The sequence below is a fragment of the Phocoena phocoena genome, chromosome 8 (genome assembly GCF_963924675.1).
Source record: "Phocoena phocoena chromosome 8, mPhoPho1.1, whole genome shotgun sequence".
Lineage (NCBI taxonomy): Eukaryota > Metazoa > Chordata > Mammalia > Artiodactyla > Phocoenidae > Phocoena > Phocoena phocoena.
In genome coordinates, this window is record NC_089226.1 from 49613683 (window position 1) to 49633048 (window position 19366).

Sequence of the window (19366 nt, forward strand, 5' to 3'; positions counted from 1 at the left end):
GGTATTTCATAATTTTTGGTAGTAAGTCTTGGAAATCCACTGTGTATTGTACATGTATGGACCAGCCCCATTTTAAGTGCTCTTGAATGGGGCTGCTGGTGACCACACTGAGCAATGCAGGTATAGAATGTGTCTTACTCCCTCCTGTATTCTTTGTTTTTAATACAATTTTTAAAGATTACTTTCCATTTACAGTTATTGCAAAATTATTGGCTATATTCCCAGTGTTGTACAATACATCCTTGAGCCTATCTTACACCCAGTAGTTTGTACCTCCCACCCCCTCACCCCTAATATTGCCCCTCCCCCCATAACCACTAGTTTGTTTTCTGTATCTGTGAGTTTGCTTCTTTTTTGTTACATTCACTAGTTTGTTGTATTTCTTAGATTCCACATATAAGTGATATCATGTGACGTTTATCTTAACTTTTTTTTTTTATTTATAACGTTAAATTATTTTCCCTTCTCTTCTTACCAAAAAGTTTAACCATTTCTATCTATGGTTAGAGTTGATGACTTTTAGTCCCTCCTTAACTGTGACCATCTCATTTTACATCTTTTTAAATCCCCGAATATATTTATACTGCATGTCCATTTTTTAATGAGACATTATTTTACTTCTTTGCTTGTCCCATAATCTTTTATCATGTGCTAGACATAGTGATGCTACATTATTGGGCATCTGGATTTTGTTATCTTCCTTTATAGAATATTAAATTTTTGTTCTGGCAGGTAATAATTTGCTGACAAATCAGCTTCTTCCAGTTTTGACTTGGTTTTAGGGTTTGTGAAGGTGGATCTAGAGTAAGTCGAGAGTAACCTCATAACATGCGGCCCTTCTGGCGTCTCAACCAAATGCACAGTCTTCAGAGTCTCCTAGCACTACATGACCTCTAGACACTCCATTTGGAAATGAAAATGGAGTAAATGCGGAGTCCCTTCGTGTTGCTCTTAAGTATTACAGCCCAACACTGCCTGTTGTCTGATGCCTGAAAATATATTTCCATATATTTTATCTAGTTTTATAGTCTTTACAGTGGGAGGCTAAGCCTGGGACCTGCTACTATGTCATGGTCCTTCATATTACATATTTTTATATATCTATGCTGAGGGTGTAAAAATATGTGTATAAAGGAAGTTTATGAGTATAAAGTTACCTTATTTTCATCTTTTTTGTTTTATAAAGATACTACGAGGCCAAAGCGTGACTACGAGGTGGATGGCAGAGACTATCACTTTGTCATTTCCAGAGAACAGATGGAGAAAGACATCCAAGAGCACAAGTTTATAGAAGCTGGCCAGTACAATGACAACTTGTATGGAACCAGTGTGCAGTCTGTGAGATTTGTAGCAGAAAGGGTATGTTCCCCAATCATCTTACATCTCCCCTGAAGAAGGTTCCCAGGTGGCAAACTGCATTTTTTTGGTCATTACTCTTTCCTGATTTCAGTTGTAAATTTTGATTAAATATTCCTTTTAAGACCTCTAAGCAGAGAATCCCTTTAGAGCAAGATCATTAATCTTTATTCTAATCTCAATAAAGACTGATCTGGCGGGGAGAGGAGGAAAGGGAGCTTATAAACCTAAAGGCAATTAACAGCTTGAAGCTTATGGAGATTCACTTTGTCCTTGACTCATTTATCTTTGGCCACAACATTGAATTTACTTTAAAAACTTTGTCACTCTTCTTTGTTGTTTAGATCAGGGTCCTCAATTCTTTTTGTTAGCAAGAGTTAACTTTTCATCTCCCTGAAAACTGGAGATCCTCCTGGTGGAGGGGTAGGTAGATGGGGAGGACTGCCTGGCCTGTTGCTGGCAGATATTTTAACTCAGAGGAGGTGTAGATGCTGTGATTCCCCTCCTCCTGATGATTTCAAGGGCGTGGAAATGAGAAGAACGTTCAAGAGAGAATAGGACAGGAAAGCACTTCAGTGTACCTTTAAGATCTGCCTAAGGAAAGATCCTAATCTCCTGTGAACACAGAACCAATTTCATAGAAGAAAAAAAAGAGTTAAGAGGCAATCACATTTGTTGGATTGATTTGATTTGACACAACCTTTTCCCCTCCTTTTAATGTATTGGTTAAAAAGATTAAACAAGAAATGTTCCTGTCTGTCTGAGAACACAGTAAGAAGGTGGGTCTGCTTTCTTCTCTCTGGAAAGTTGGCTTCTTTGAGCTATATCATACTGTTTCGAGTCAGCTTCCCGGATAATGGCATCTATTCTCGTAGACACAACCTTTGTTATAGCGAAGTGTTCTGGCCAGTGAATAATCGAACTGCATTTAGACATTTCATTATAACTGCTGCATTTCACAGATAGCAAACTTGGAATTGATTTAAGTGGTAAAGGCTTGAGCCATCTTAGTGTGTTTCTCCTATAAAAGCTCAAGTACTCACTGGACTCTCTTCATTTTTACATGGATATTATGGATGAGTTTTTATCCCCTTTTATTGATTTAGGACTGTTTCTATTTGCATAGTGTGCTTTTTCTCTTCTTTTGTAAAGCTCTTTAGCCTCGGGGCAATGAAGCCATTTCCCTCCAGGAGGCAGAATATGATGTGAGGCAAATGTGTCTGTTTTTCCAGAAATACTTTATAAAGCAGCTCCTTGCTCTGAGCTCTCATTGCAGTGGAAAGCAAGTTAAATGAGGTGTGCTATAGTGTAACAGGGTTTTTATTTGTTAAGAAACAAGATATTTAGACACTATGCAAGCCTATCTCTCAACATTTAAGATAAAATATTTAAGGTAACTCTTTGTGTCTGTCCTTGCTTTATACTAGACTGAGCATATCGAAGGCAGGATACATATAAACACTCAGCAAATGTTTATGGGATTGTTCTAAACTCACATTACCATTCTTCCAGATTTAACGTTGGTCAGGGTGAGACAATAAGGTATCTATTTATTTCAACCAATAAGACTTGGGTTTGAGACTTTGGGCAAGTTAGTATTTTTAAGCCTTAGTCTTTTCTTCTGTAAAATGCAGTTGATAATATGAACCTCATAGGTAGGGAATTTCTTCTTTGACAATTTGGGAATTTCTTTTTGACAGTTGTTTTCAAATATGGTTTATGAGCGTTTCATGAGGGTGGACTCAGTCATATTACATATGGCTACACAGCTTCCTTGTGCAGAGCATCAGGTATTTATTTAAGGAAATAAAGTTAACTGAAATAACACAAGTAAATTATCTATCCCAGTGACAGACGCTTATATAAATTATTGCAAACATTTGGTTATAACCCTGTATATCAACTTTTGTTTATGCTTTGCAGTGATTCTTTTTCAAAATTTGAAATCCAGTATCTTTTACCTCCCTCTAAAACATACTTACTTTTTTTTTTCCTTTTTGGTTTGATTATGATCATTCTTCCTGGATTAACTCCATGTTTTTCTTTTCTTTCTTCCAGGGCAAACACTGTATACTTGACGTATCAGGAAATGCTATCAAGCGGTTACAAGTTGCCCAGCTCTATCCCATTGCCATCTTCATTAAACCCAAGTCTCTGGAACCTCTGATGTAAGTGGAGGACAGCAGCGGCCTTCATCCAGCCCCCTGTTCCGTACGACAGAGCAAATTGTTAACAGCGCTTTGTCATAAATGCTTACAAATGGGAACTGCCATTGTTGATTTTTTTTTTTAAGAATTCCCTTTTTTAATGATAGGTGAAAGTTCTTTTGAACCACTGGAGACATAATGTCAATAATTCCTTAAAATGTCTTCACTAATGTTTCTTGATTTTTGTTTTCATTTCACAAGTTGTTTTTGTGTGTGTGATATTTTCATTTTGTCTTACAGTTTTGAAGGTAGGTTGGTTTGTTTTGTTTTTGTTTTATCTTGCTTTGCTTTCCAAATGATAGGAAGCAATCATCTTTAAATTATCTCTTACTTTGGAGAGCAGTTCCACTAGTAAATTTTTTTAAATGTGTGGGTTTTCATAGAGGGAGCAAACAATATTTTAGACTCTTTGCGTTGGCATTTCACGTTGTTATAGCATAGAATTCTCATGTTTCTTAATTAAAACCTCATGTTATGTAGACCGCTATCCTTAATAGGGCGTTTTCTTAGTGGCCTTTCAGTAAAACATCTACAAGCTTAACCAAAGGCTCCAGACCTGTGTACATTTATAAACAAGGGGAAAATGCATGACTTGGATTTTTTTGTTCTTTTTATCTTTAAGCGAATGTGTAAAATATCTTCCTGCAAAAATCAGTAAACAAAATGGGCAGATATTCATGATCTGGCTGTAAAGTAACAATATTTTTTGTGCCAATTTGATACAAATTGGTGGCATTATTTTGTAGACCACTCTCATACAAAAGTGACGCTGCAGTAGCCATAAAAGTAGCTGAGCAAAAAGGCTAAGAGCAGGGACTTGAAAATTAATCAGGCTAGGTTTGGTTCTTTCCTTTGCCACTGTTCAGTTATGTGAGCTCAGGCAATTTGCTTAACATCTGTAAGATTTAGTTCCTCACCTCTAAACTAAGCACATTGATGATGCAGACCTCATAGAGCTAGTGTCAAGGTTAAACAGCGTCTTGAATGTAGAGTTCTCCATATGGTCTTTGGCATATAATAAGCACTCACTAAATGGTAGCTATTATTACTATAAAAGATTTCAAGTTACTTTATTGTAAGAGAAATAAGACTATTTTATCATTACAAACCATGTAAACAGTGCCATTTCCAAGAGGCCACAAGAGATGGCACCAGTGTGTCCATTGTAAGAGCTTTGCCCAAATATGCCTCCATTTGGGCCTCAAGACATTAGAGCATTTGGCAGGGTTCAGAAGTGAACCACAAAGTACTAGAAAACAGTGTTTATGGAAAGACCAAAGACAGTGAAATCATTCATCCCAGAGGAGAAAGCAGTTACTTGTAGAGGATATCGACCAATTATTCGGTACCTTCTCTAGAAGGAAGAAGCGACAGTAGCTGGAATTGCAGTCTAAGAGAATTAAGTTAAATACATAGTCGATCTCTAGGGAAATTGCCAGAGCTATATCTTAAAATCAGAATAGACTCCCATAAATAAAAGATGGACAAACTTCTTACCAGGATGAAAAACTAAAGTCAGGAGGTCACTCTTAGTACCTTCTGCCCCATGAATTTAGGTATTAATACCTAAATTAGGTACTAATTAGGTACTAATACCTCTTTATATATCATAAAGAGCTTTGCCCACAGCTAGCACTGTGGAAAAATATGTGTTGAAGATAAAATAATGGTTGTTGATAGTATTATCCCTAATGGTACATATTAAATTCCTCCTCTTGTAAGCTACTGTGTTGGGCATTGAGCAAAGTGAATTAAACAACCGCACATTTCCTTAAGTAAAAGTGATTTATAATCTGAGAAGGGCCTCGTAAATGTTATTAGTACTGCTAACATTATATAATGCTAACATTAATAAGAAGAATAGAAATATGGCCCCCACCTCCTGGGAATAGCATCTTCAAGGCCCGTTTCAGAAATAGAAAAATAAGTTTTCACATCATAAACATGCAATGGGATAAGTGGCTTCCGGGGAAAGGGAGGCCTGAGGGAGAAACCACAGCTGCACGTTTGGTTCAGTGCAACACTGGGGGATGTTCTCAGTAGGAGAAGGTCTACTGCTTTCCACAACTGTGAGATGCCTTGTTTAGTTTTGCCTTAGCGCCCTGTCACGGCCATGTATCATCAAGGAAAATCAAACCTGCTGAAGGCTGGACTCCACAATGAGATAGAGACTCTGACATCATTTGCTGCAGCCATATGCATAGTGCTGTAACGGTGACATTCAAACCAATGTGATCTTATTAGGAAATGCTAGATGCTTACTTTCCAGCTCACTCTTTTTCTGAGGGTTTTACTTGAGGAGCAAAGCTGGCATGAATTGCCCATTCCTCAGGGAGAGGTGAAGGCTAGGTCACCTGGAACAAAAGCATGGCAGCTGTCACATTAGGCACTGATACATCATCACACACATTATTCCCAAGTGCATCATCCACATCAGACCACAGCACTTATTAGCACATACGCAGCTGACTCTTCAGAGGAGCATAAAATCAAGGGTGTGTACGAAAGAGGTGTTTTTTTACATTGTACCTGCCATGTGACTTCTATTCCCCACCACCATCCCATGGCGATAAGAAGCTTTCCTGTGGCTCCCCACACTTCCACCCCAATCTGCTTTTACCTTCTTGCTCCCATGATGGCCTGTGTTTACTTCTGTCTTCAGCTGTATCATAATTATGTTTGTCTAGCTCTCCAGTCATTCATTGTTTCATTTCTTCATTCACTTACTCATTCAGTAGGTTAAGTGTTGACTCAGCTCCATGCCACATGCTAGTGAACAAACCATGGTCTCTGCCCTCAAAGAGCTAGCAGATTGGGCAGGGAGACAAAACAAGTTCATGTATTAGAGGATAAAATCCTAGATTCAGTATTGCTACAATAAATGCAAAGGGAATTCAGAGAAGACGGACAAGTATGGGCCAGGGAAGTCAAAGAAGAACCAGAACTACATGATTTCTTGACATCTGGTGCAAAACACTTTCTTTCTGTGAGAAGATACCTTGGTTTAGCCCAGCATCTCCTGCCACCCAAGAGTGACAGCCACTCAAAGCTTCTAGGGCTAGTGCTGTTTAGGAAGAGAATTATAGATACCATCCCTCAGCTGAAGATGGGTTTACTTCAACAACAAGACTTCAGGAAACTCCCACTTCTGTATATTGCATCCTTCAACATCAAGTCCAGAATTGTGTTAGTGTCAGACTTCGGTTGTGTTTTGTGTTTTTCTAAATAAGGGCCTCTTTTGAAAGAAAGTCTTGGTATACTGGAAAGTCTATTTCACTAAAAATTGGTTTAAAAAAAAAAAAAAACTTTGAGTTCATACATCAAATTCACTCTTTTACCTTAGGCAAGTCCCTTTACTACTTCTGACCTCAGTTACTTGCTCTGAAAAAGGAATTAACCTGAGACTACATACTCATGACCCAGATGTCTGGCATCCTAAAGTGACATGCGAAGGCAGCAATGCCTTCAAAATTCTACCTGTACCTGCGATGCCTCCCGATGGACCAACCAAACTGTCTTTGCTCTTAGCTGAACTTTTATCAGTGCAGTCACACTGGTATTCTTATGATGATCAGAGGCAATGATTGTCAGTCTTTGATTAAGAAAAATGGGAAGATAAAATAATTCTTACTTAATAAGTACAGTTTGGTTGGCAAAAAATATTAACACCTAGAGGACATGAGAGGATAAAGCTGACACTGGTTGTGAATCAATAGATTAGGTTATTCTCCCTTTTCCTCCCTCCTCAATTTGTCCTTGAGACTAGATTGGATTTAAATAATCTTACGATTGATAAAGCAGCACTAACATACAGTTAACGATACACCAGTGGTTGACAAGACTAACAGAAAGAAGGACAGAGAATGCCCAGCGTAATTCCTTTACAGCCTGTTCTTCTATCCGAACAAAAATAAGCAAAATAAGCATCGGAGATTCCTTCTTGCCAAGCTCCTCTCTCTGGCTCACTATTTGATATGACTTGCTTAGAGTCTGTTTGAAAATATTTTGGTCCCAGCGCTTTTGATTGTCCCATTCTCTCTGTATCTTTAATTCAAGCCATCTTTAGCAGCTCCTTGAAATTCCACTGATTATAAAAACAGAGGAAGTTCAGGGCTCTTGTTGCTATAGGCATGCCTCACTGTTTGCAGAAGTTGAGCCGCGCAAGCTACAGAATGCTTTTTCGGCCTGAAAGATACACACGCCTGAGGGGCCTGTCACATTTTCTATAATTCGTTGGAAGCACTGTCTCTTTCTCCACTCCACATGTCTCCTGCCCACATTGAAGATGAACAGCAGCCCTTGGGGAGGATGGGAGAGTCGAGAGATCAAAGCTTTCTGCGAGGTCAGGACCTGAGAACAGTCAAGTCTTGTTCTCTTAGATATAATGAGCTCTGAAATGCTGTGATGTGTCTTCCCTTCTCTCCGTCTCCTCTCCTCTCCTCCCTCTGGCCACCCTAGAAGATTGCGTTCAATTCTACATCCCATGTTTAAAAGAGGTTGAGAGAGATGAGAACAAAGTCTAAGGAAGGGTGGCCAGGAAGGTTAGGATTTGGAAATTATATCCAGTGAGAGAATAGATGAAGGAAGCAGGACAGTTTTTGCTGGAAGAGCGGAAGCCTCGAGGGACACATCAGCACTTGACTTAAAGACCCAAGGGCCTGACATGGAGGAAGGAAGTTTGGTCCTACTCTGCGGGGCTGCAGAGGACAGAACCAGTGACTGGAAATCATGACGGAACAGATCCTGCTTCAGTCCCATGTTGGGACCAAGAGACTGCCCTCCGAGAGAGTGAGCCCCCTGGGAGGGAGTCTTAGTGGCTGAAAATATTCCAGCAAAGAGGAATAGGAGGCTGCTGCTAAGATTACACTAGGCTTCCTGCAGGACTCATTTTCACCATGCATTGTCGTTTTTCAGGATTTGGTATGTTCCCTTTGTGTTCTAATAGCAAACTCTCATTTTCCCAGGGAGATGAATAAGCGTTTAACAGAGGAACAAGCCAAGAAAACCTATGACCGTGCAATTAAGCTAGAACAAGAATTTGGAGAATATTTTACAGGTAAAACTTCATTTACATTTGTGCTGTGAGAAAGGAGATAAATTGTCTGACATTTGGTATAGAGAGGGCTCTGGGCCTGGTGTACCTGGGCCCTAAGACCTTCCTGCTAAAAACCCCTTATTTCCTTGTACTTCCATTTGATGCAAAGCTCTGGTTTCTTTCTTCTCTGGATTCAGCTTCCAGGTTCCCACTGGCCCTACCCGAAACCGTGAGTGGTAGATGCCACTGAGCTACCTCCTGCTATTAAGGAGATTTTAAGCATTAATACCTCATTCAGCTTCTCTCCCTGAGATCATCAGAAAACTTGAAAAAGAAACTTTTAAGGCTCAAAATGTGTACCGTCCAAAGCAGTTACTCTTGGGAAGCAAGCCCAGGGCCTCTGTCCTTTGCTTCAGGGACCTATGGGTCTGTCTCCCCATTAGCAGCACTTGAAGAAAATGTTGAAACACTTTCTGTATTTCAATTAATTCCATGTCAAGTCTCAATGCAAAACTTTTTTTTTTTCTTTTTAAATATTTCCTTGGAAACATGAATTTGGGGGGATATTTTGTCCTGGGTATCACGTCCTGGGTTCTTTATCATTAACATGCGTTCATGAAACACTGATCAAATCCAAAGAGCCATCAAACTTTATGGAATTTGCCTTACCACTGATGGTTTAAAAACGAGAACTTTCCTCCTGAGTTACCTTGCATGAAGTTTGGTGTTTTCTTTTTTCTCTCATTCAGAATATGAAAATGCCGTGGGCTTAGCAGTTTGCAAATATGCTGAATTGGGTAAATCTTAAGTAAAATTTTGGTTAATAACAAAGATATGAGTTATGTTTCATCTAAAAGAACATCCAAGATGTTCTTTTAAATCAAAACAATGTACATTTTGACCAGTGGTTTATATTCAGGGATAAAATATCATAATCAATACATTCTGAGGATTGTTTTTGCAGATCTAAACCATGTTTCAGTAACAGTTTATTTTTAAGCCCTAGTGTCATACAGATAGGACTGACGTGTTTGGGATATCTATCTACAAGATAGCTGCTGTTCAAAGGAGATAATAAAATGTATTTAAATCTACTGTAAGTGACTTGGTGTTTTAGGTAATACCCAGTTTGTTTGTTTCCTCCTATTTTTATGTTTTTTACAAGTAGTTGCCCATAAGGTATTCTCACTACAAACAGCCCTGTAAGGTAAAATCTCAATTTACCAGATTACTTGGAGAATGAATGGGGTTTTCTTTTAAAGGTTTTGGGGGTTGAGGAGATTAACTAAAGTTTCTTCTAAAATCTTTATTATTTCCTCTGTATCTAAAATATTTGAATTTCTGCCCCTTACAAAATAAGTACAGTACGGAGAATATAAGTCTGGCTTTCTTTGATAACAGGGAGCTCTCAATCTGAAAACTGATCAATGCCTAGCTCAGTGCCTGGCCCAGAGTACACACCCATAAAATTTAAATAAATGAATGATTCATTATGCAGAACTACAGAGCGACATGTAGAAAGTAGGAAGACCATGGTGCATTTATTACCAATCTAGGACGTGCCTTGTAAGGATTTTTAAAAATCATTGTTGTGACTTTGCTTAAGGGAATTTCTGCTTTTTCTTACTAATAAAAAGTAATATTAAGCTTCCTGATGAGTTTGTCACTCTTTGAGCTTCTGCTGCGAGATTGATGGTGGTTCTTCACCAGCCAGCGAGTGATTCCTAACTCCAGTGTGTTTGCTTTTGTTCTAGCTATTGTCCAAGGTGACACCTTAGAAGATATCTATAACCAATGCAAGCTTGTTATTGAAGAGCAATCTGGGCCTTTCATCTGGATTCCCTCAAAGGAGAAGTTATAAATTAGCCACTGCACCTCCGACAATGACAGAAGAGCATTTAGAAGAACAAAATATATATAATACACTACTTGGAGGCTTTTATGTTTCTGTTGCATTTATGTTTTTGCAGTCAATGTGAATTCTTATGAATGTACAACACAAACTGTGTGAAGCCATGAAGGAGAAGGAGGGGCCAAAGGGTGGGACAGAAAAGACAGTGCAGTACGTGGGAAGGCTTTGCTTTGCTCAGCGTGCCAGGGGTAGGGACGAACCTCTGACGGGCTTTGTGCCCAAGAGATGGGCAGCCTCCTCACCCAGCAGATGTCCAGAGCTGATTTAGCTGCTGAGCTCCCTGTGTTTTTTGCTTTAAAGAAAAGTTGCCAGCACTTGAACTTCACCAACCTTCCCATTACCCACATCTGTAATTGGTACACTTCGGATTTTATAACTATGCACCTCCTTTGATTTCTTAATAAGCAAAAGAAAGAACGAAGGGAAAAAAAGAAAGGAGTCCCTTTGGAGACGGCATAATATCAGGGAAGGATAAGCGTGTAGTTTCTTTTCCTGGCATCTGCAAAGACAAGCATTTCATAAAATTTGCGAGTGTGTGGAGGACTGACCTCACTGAGAGGAGGGGATTCCACCTGGGGTTAGCTTTATGATTGTTTATCGTCTATTTTGCCATTTATAAACTTAAAGAAGGCACTAAAGATGAGAGTAATTTATATAATAAAAATATATTAAATGTATAGAAATGAATTTCTATAGGTTAAAGAAGTTTTGTGAAATATTTTGTAAAGATTAATTCATTGAGAGACTAAATGTATGCGCTACCTGCAGATGACCCGATTCGACAACAGAAAGCTGCACTCTCCCTTTTGTTGCCAATGATCCACTGAGAGCATCTGAGTTCCTTCTGAAGCCTGACAAAGACTTCTCCCTCACTTACCTCCCATGATCTCCCTTCCACATTAGTGACACACTCCCATGGAGCACATCCCTTAATGAGTTACCCTCATGAATATTTTTGGAGGACATTTGGTTAATGCATTTTTTTAAGCTGATGGCTTTCAGAGACAAACTCATGCAAATGATGCAAAGGGAAGTTTTTGCTTTTGCTTTTCTCTTGTTAAACAACCTGGGCCTGCCATGCAAATAGTTGAATAATGTTGTTCCTAGTTAACTTACATACAGTTCTTAAAGGATCATTTAGTGTTTTGGCCATCATGAATAATTAGGACTTTTTTTTTGTCTGTTTCACAAGTAACTGAGGGTTTTGTAATAGCCAGAGAAGGTATAGAGCCATGGAGAGATCTGCCCCAAAATGCACTATTTCTCTGAGGAAGAGAGAGAAGGGAAGCATCTGGTTGGGGGGGGGCGTGAGGGGTACAGACGTTTTTTTCTGTGTACCGGACAAAGAGATAGAACCATCAGGAAAGACCATTAATGACTTTGAGCTCAACCAACTGAACTGCCTTTCTTGGGGGATGCACCTGGACCAAGTTTATTTTTTAGCAATTATAATAATGATGATTTACAAAAAGAAACCTCCCGAAGCCTGTATCCCACTTTAGAGCCATTGGTGACATCAGCATGGCTTGTGCCCAGGGCGTTTAGAGAGAGACTTTTCAGTGATCTCAATAACTACTCAACTCTGGGTTGTATACATGCCCAAACTAAGCCCCATCGCCTTATCTCTGGGGTACATCAGACCTGGCAGGGACTCTGCCACACTGTGCGGCAAACCAGCATGCAGGCTGCTGTGGGAGAGCAAGAGACAGCCGTCAGCAGTGATGGGGCTTCTTCACAGTAAACAGCAGAGCTCAGAGTGAGGGTCTCTCTCCAAAAGCAAGCGTTATTCGTCTTACACTAAACTACCACTGTCTGCCCGGCTGCAGTCACCAAAACAAACACAAAAATGCAAAATCACGCATCTACCGATAGTCTTGAGGCTACCTTTACCAATGGAAGGGCTAGCAGTGCATTTTTCCCTCTGATGAAAGTGAAATTTCCCAAGACTTCCTTGGAGCGCTCAAAATGTCAAAAATGTGTCCATGTCTGCAATTCGCCAGTTTCAGGTCAAGGCCTGCTTTCATCAGTCTTACTCCCAGAAGTTTTCTGCCACCAGAATGCCATTCCTGATCCCAGCTCGACTTTTAGGCCACCATGATGACTTCTTTGGTTTCTCAACTAAGCATGCAACCATTTATGTAAAGGACTGTCATTAATGAATAGATGTTTCCACGGGTCATGTGATGTGCTTTCCATTTAATCTTAAGTATTGCTGTGGCTGAGTACAATCAGATTGAACCCACCAACCCTTGGTTTTGTAGTAATATAATTATTTATTTTCCTAGTGTAGATGCTTCTGATTAGAATTGGCATTTGCACTGATTTTTTTATGTAGATTTATATAAATATATATATACATATATATTTGCTTGAAGAATCACCGAGCCAATCGGTGAGAGAGGGTCTTTTCCTGTAGAATTTACACCTCCATTTGTTGTGTTGTCTTGCGCTTCCCAATGTTGAGGTCTCTACGGCTCCAGTGAACCAGTGTGTTTTGCAGCAAATCTGACGACTTGTGTGGAAATGGCATGAAAGTTACCCAGATTACAACTGGTGCAAATGCACTTGGAGCCTGGGGCCAGACTGGTGCTAACACTGCAAACTTTGTCGAGAGCTCTCTCCAATCTGAAGGCTTGCTGGGGGCGCAACGTCACCTTCACATGCTGGGCCCTTTCGGAAAAGTGCCAGATCGTCTCACTGGTGCTATTTTTCATGCTCTGGTACAATGTGTAGCACCACGGGGGTCTCAGCTTTACCAAAATCAAAATCCCATTTGTCAGCTAATTGCAGGGGCATTTGTTTTTCTGCTCTCCTCCCACAGGATTTGTTGGCCACTTCTTTGCAGGCTTTTTCTCCCGGCTCCAAGCTTTTGGGTTCGCTCTGTTGAGCGCGCCCATCTTTACGAAGCCTGCACTCAGGTGCCTGTGAGCTGTCTTAGATCCTACTGCCGGCCCTTCAGGACTCCGAGCCAGGGAAAAGCTCCCCACTCCTATGGCTCTTGCCTCTTTTTTCTCCTCATTCTTCCCCTCTGCTCTTCCCCTCCTAGTTCTGTCTCATTCCAGCTCTCTTCTGTGTACCTCTCCTTTTATCCTTCCTTCCCGTCTTCTCTGAGTTGTTGGCTTTCTCCCGCATTCCTTCTTTTCTCCCTCCCCTTTGATCCCCAGTCTCTTTGTTTATTTCTCCTTTACTCTCAGTCTCTCCCCTTCCTCTTCCTCTTTCTCCACCTTTCCTGTCCTTTCTCTTCTCACATCTCTGATCATCTCCTCTCCCATAACCCACTCCTTAGTATTTCCGTCCTAAAAGGGCTCATGGCTGATTCAGACAGCAAGTCCATACACTGGACTAACGACACAAATTCTTTGGGTCACCGCCTCACCCAGGCAGCCCAGAAGGCAAAGCTGAGCCTGAATGAGGTCCTGCACTGGAGCCAGCTCCATCACACCTCACTGAGCCAGCCTGCACCGCTGCCCTGGCAGTGATGATGCATGTGCTCTGGGCCCTGCCGGCACCTGGGTGCCTCTGCCTGAAGCCTGGTCCAAAGTGAGCCTGCTCCCAGCACCATCCCATGGCTCTGAGGACACTTCCTTTCAATAAAGGCAGACTCTGGCCCCAACAATTATTCTGACACCAAACCTCTTCCTTCTCATGGAAGCCATGCCATCACCTTGGTTTGGAGAGAGACTTTTTCTCCATTCATAAGCTTTCTTTTTCCTATTTTCATGTGAAGCTCCCTCTGCTTTTCAGCTGGTGATTGCTCTGGTGAGATTGAATGGACTTGCTGGTGAAATTACATCTCTTTTTTCCTGTCTTGGTCCTGCCTAAATTCCTACAAAAATATTTAAGTCAAAGACTCAGGCTACTTCCTAAGTTTATCATAGTAATCTGTCACTCCTAAAGAGGACAAAAGGGGACATTTCCCTTAGAGTATGTGGAGTACCTCCCATGACAACTTATTTGAAAGAGGACTCCCTACAGAATTCTGTGGATATACATTTTACTTCTCTGTACGTATGGTATATGTGGTATGTCTATCATGTATACACATACTACATTGGGTACAAATGAATGTGGATGGAAACCCACACACACACTTTAGTCTGTAAATATCCTTCCTCACTGAAAACTGTGCTTCGGAAATCATTTCTTGTACAGCTGTGCAGTTTCTTGTAGCAGCTGAGGATAAACTAAGGTGAATGATTTAGACAAAGATCATCTAAAAGATAGACTACAGAAGCTCCCTAGCAACTCAGGAGGACAGACAACCAAATGACAAGGTTGACTCCCAATGAGATGGCAAACTTTTCTTCTCTCCTTTTTGAATCTGTGTTTCCTAAATGTGTCTTAACTTCTGAGTGCACCAGGCTGTATGCGTGAGATCCTTTCGATATGACAGTTTTGTGCTTCTCTCTGACAGGATGCTTTTCCATTGAGCTGTAGTGCCGGATGGGAGGGAGGGAAACATACTCCTTGCCTGGGCTGGAGTTTACAGAGACACTGCACAGCTTACACTCCTGTTAAGTGTAAATATTCGACACTTCCATTCCATTTGTGTAAAAAATAAAGCACACACGATTATAAAATCAAGATGTATATTTCATACTCAGTGTGTCTTTGCATATTTATTGCGTTTCCAGCTGTCAGCGGTGGCCCCCTTGTAAAAATGCTTGATAGAGTGTTTATAAACATGTCATGGTTTTATTATAAGATATAAAGATTAAAACATTTTATACTTTATAGCAAATTATTTTCTCCCAAAGCATAATTTGTCTTATTTCACGAAGAATAGAATCATTCATTTCTATTTTTATCAGACTTGTCTGATTTTAGAGCTGAAGTGTAGTTAGAGTAGATTTGCTCTGAGAAATATTGGCACTGCCTAGAGCAGCTGAAAGTGCTGCTTTTGAATATTTTTAAATATTTGATTGCCATCTTGCCTGCTTTTAATCAGGATTTTGCCATGGGTGAACAAGGTATTAAATGATAGGTTTTGGTGGGAGGGGGGGGAGTTTATTTTTTTTATTTATTTTTGGCTCCATTGGGTCTTCGTTGCTGCGCGCGGGCTTTCTCTAGTTGTAGCGAGCGAGGGCTATTCTTCATTGCGGTGCTCGGGCTTCTCATTGCGGTGGCTTCCGTTGTTGTGGAGCACAGGCTCTAGGCGTGCGGGCTCAGTAGTTGTGGCACGCGGTCTCAGTAGCTGTGGTTCGTGGGCTCTAGAGCCCAGGCTCAGTAGTTGTGGCGCACAGGCTTAGTTGCTCCACGGCATGTGGGATCTTCCCGGACCAGGGATCGAACCCATGTCCCCTGCATTGGCAGGCAGATTCTTAACCACTGCACCACCAGGGAAGCCCAAATGATAGGTTTTTTTAAAGACCCTCACATCTACCTGAAAAAAAAATCAATTCTCCAGTTTCAAAATTGTGAGATTCCAGAAGGTCCTAAGAATAGAGAGAAATCGTTTTTTCTTGTCTGATACTAATGATGCCAAGAAAGGCATAAATGGGAAAGAAGGTGTCAGTTTTCCATATGTAGTGGGGCCAAAACACATACCAGTTCCAAAGAGCTGAGCATACCAAAAATGTCAGGCTTGAGAACCTGAATCTGCCAGATGATTCTTCCCTGCAGGTTAAACATATTCCTTGGCATGTAGACATTCGGACAGCACAGGTCTGACAGCTGGGGGGCCCAAACAAATTCCTCCCCTGGAAGGGTTGAAATTTCACCATTGAAGTGATCACTTTGAAGTACATTTTGCTTCATGATAAACTATCACACAATTGGATTAGCCACTGGGGAAGCCAGACTTGTTGGTCATACCGCCCTGGCCAGCACAGTGCGCCGGCAGGAGTCTCCACCAGGTGCCCCGCCTCTGTCCATGGTCCTTGGCGGCAGTGAGCCGAGCAGATCAGAGGCAGCAGAAGACATTGACTGAGGCTGCAAGCCCAATGCAGGCCTCACGTTACAACAATTACTCAATTTTTAACATTTGCACAGTCTCATCAGGTTTAATATTAGTGGTAACACTGCACAAAAAGCCCGAGTCTCTCAATAATGGGTGTGTTTATTCAGGGGGGAAAAAAGCTAGAAGAGCTTTTGACTTTTCTTTGGGTCCTATTTCGTTTCTTTGTAACTATTTTTAAAACACGATCATTCTGGAAGTCTCAAAAGTTAGAAAAGACTGCACATCTTTGAACCTAAGAGGGCCTAGCTATGCAACCGTGGACGTTTTGTAGATACTCCGAGACTAAACATCCGGCGACAGAATTTAAAAGCCTCAGTGGGGCACAAAGATAAGGAACATTTTAGAGGGGCCACCAGCTTTCTAGGCACAAACCAGACCCAGAGTCTCTGAAGTTGTCGGGGTACAATGTCTTCTACGCCCCAGGACCGCTGGGTCTCATAACCCCAGTCGTGGTCCTCTGTGACTCACCTTTCCCTTAGGGACATCTCAAGAGGCACTACTGCAATCATGAAACTGATCCTTTCCCCCTTCCAATGTTACAGCCAATTGTCAAGTCCAGACCTTGTCCCTAATCCCCCTTGGCACAGCTGGGACAAAGCTGGAATACTTAGGCAAACTTTGCTAAAGATTGGCTATAACAAAAGGGAAATAACAGATAACTTGATTTATGGGATGGGCTTAGTGCCCAGCCCCTGGCCACCTGCCATGTGACACAGGGCCATTTTCTCTCACCTCCCAGGGGTCCCTCAGGCACAGCTGGACCTGAGGTCAAAACATTTACTGTAGCCCGCTTGAGAGACACGGAATCCATGCCTGACTCAGCACTGCTTTCCCACGATGTCAGCTACCGGTGAAAAGTGCCTGCACTCTCCATCCCCTTTGCTCCCGCGTGCTGGAATACAAATAGGGTTGAATCACGGTGGTTACCTTTGATTCCTCTTTCACTGTAAGCTCGCCTTAGATGCAGATTCTGATTCTAACAAGCTCCCAGGTGATATTGACACTGGAGTCACCAGGCTCCAATTCAGTCTCATTTTTCACACTGCTACTGACCACCCACCAGTGGGTCATAAACCAGCACTTTTTTTCAACGAAATAGAAACTCTATAGAGTGCCACACGTGTAGTAAGGATGAATATTGTTTCATGCTGTGTCAGGTGTAAAATGTATTCCTTACTGTTAGTCACAGTCACACTTTGAGAAACAGTGCCATGACCCACCCTCAGCCAGCTCCCAGGGGCCTCCTCTCCTGCTGAAGATGGGGTGCCACCGCGGAGAACGCAAACCACTAAGTCCTTTTCTCTGCCATCTCCTAGCTTTTCCTCACTGGTCCTACTTTCAGAGCCACACAAACCAATGCATAGACCCTCTTCACCCAACTGAGACAGGGAATGAAATTGGAAACATCTACCTAAACCTACTAAAAAATGACCACTATCTAAGTCAAGGCCTAAATCAGAGTAAAGAAACTGAAGAACTGATGGCTTTTTCCAAATGTGAACATACACCTTTTCCGTTTCCAAAGCCCTGGTCCACATCCTTCATGAGAGAAATCTAAATCTTGAATTTAATTTTTCAGTCTTTTATTGGATTATTTTCAAGATTCTAGGTAAAACAACTATCCTCCAATAAAAATTAATTTAAAAAATTTTAAAACAACATTGTATGGGCTTCCCTTTGAAGTCCCAGACTCCTATATCCTTCTCCTTAAGTCCAAAATGACATATATGCTTTGTCTTGCCTTACTGTCTTTGGTATCCTTCATGCTTATGTGAATTCCCCATGTGTAGGTGATACAATTTGATTTTCACCTGTTAATCTGCCTTATGTCCTTTTAATTATTCAATTCAACCAGCCAAAAGGCACCAGAGGGCTTGGTGGGGGAGGGAGGAAGAGTCCCCTTCCCCACAGATGCTAATTGGATTGTTTGATTTTTCATGGGCCACTCCTGTTTCTTTACTAGTCTTAGTAGTAACCTTTCAGCAGAAATACTGTGTGCGACGTGCTCCCTCATCTAGCAGCTCTGGTATGAATAACCCCCCAGTGAAGGAAATCTCTCCCTTTAGTCTTTCCAAGCCAATTTCTTTTTATAATATTACTCATTCTAATTGACTACAGCCACCAAATCTGGCTTCAAATCCACAATCCTTTTCCTTAACAACTGGTGGTTTGATTTTGACTACCTGAAATTCTTCAGGGTATAAAGTAATAAGAATATAGGCCATGTTTTAAACCTAGGGTCAGTCAACATTAAAATCTGGAGTATTTAAGTGAACATTTCAGGCAAGGAAGAGCTAGCAGTTGCTTAATTTAAAATGCCCCACAAGAAAAATGTTTGCAAAGAAGCTGGCATTTTTTATTAGTTATTTATCTTGCCGTCATTCCTTACACATTTGGTCAGCAAACAGTAACCACCTGCTTGGAGCCAGGCTCTATTTAGACGATGAAATAAAAAACAAATGCACAGGGCACAACCTGTCTTCTAAAGGAATGCAGGCCTGGGAGCAGAGACGTTTTTAAAAAGAGAGGGAGAGAGAGAATTAAAACACAGAAGCTCTAAAACAGACCAGTGAGTGCATAAAGACTTTGGGAGAGAGACCTTGATATCTAGGAGTCAAACATACACCTGCTTACGATTTGCCCTTGTTGCTCACACCCTGGGAAGAACCTTTATGTCAAAATTGAGTCTCTTCGGGCTTCCCTGGTGGCACAGTGGTTGAGAGTCCGCCTGCCGATGCAGGGGACACTGGTTCGTGCCCCGGTCTGGGAAGATCCCACATGCCGCGGAGTGGCTGGGCCCGTGAGCCATGGCCGCTGAGCCTGCGCGTCCGGAGCCTGTGCTCCGCAACGGGAGAGGCCACAACAGTGAGAAGCCTGCATACCGCAAAAAAAAAAAA

At 41.3% G+C, this 19366-nt stretch overlaps 1 protein-coding gene and 1 pseudogene across 12 annotated transcripts in view; both read left to right on the forward strand.

Annotated features, from left to right (window-relative positions):
- The window catches only part of DLG2 (discs large MAGUK scaffold protein 2), a 928219-nt gene extending 917760 nt beyond the window's left edge, over nucleotides 1-10459 (forward strand). For 10 of the 12 annotated variants that reach the window (XM_065883319.1, XM_065883310.1, XM_065883313.1 and 7 more), the window contains 4 exons: nucleotides 1187-1359; nucleotides 3415-3524; nucleotides 8528-8619; nucleotides 10353-10459. In XM_065883319.1, coding sequence (XP_065739391.1) covers nucleotides 1187-1359; nucleotides 3415-3524; nucleotides 8528-8619; nucleotides 10353-10459 — 482 coding nt within the window. Of the gene's footprint in view, nucleotides 1-1186; nucleotides 1360-3414; nucleotides 3525-8527; nucleotides 8649-10352 lie in introns of those variants that run through there. The other 2 variants (XM_065883311.1, XM_065883318.1) reach the window with 2 other exon arrangements.
- Nucleotides 10460-13069: 2610 nt separating this feature from the next.
- On the forward strand, nucleotides 13070-16439 carry LOC136126921 (uncharacterized; annotated as a pseudogene).
- Nucleotides 16440-19366: the final 2927 nt, after the last annotated feature.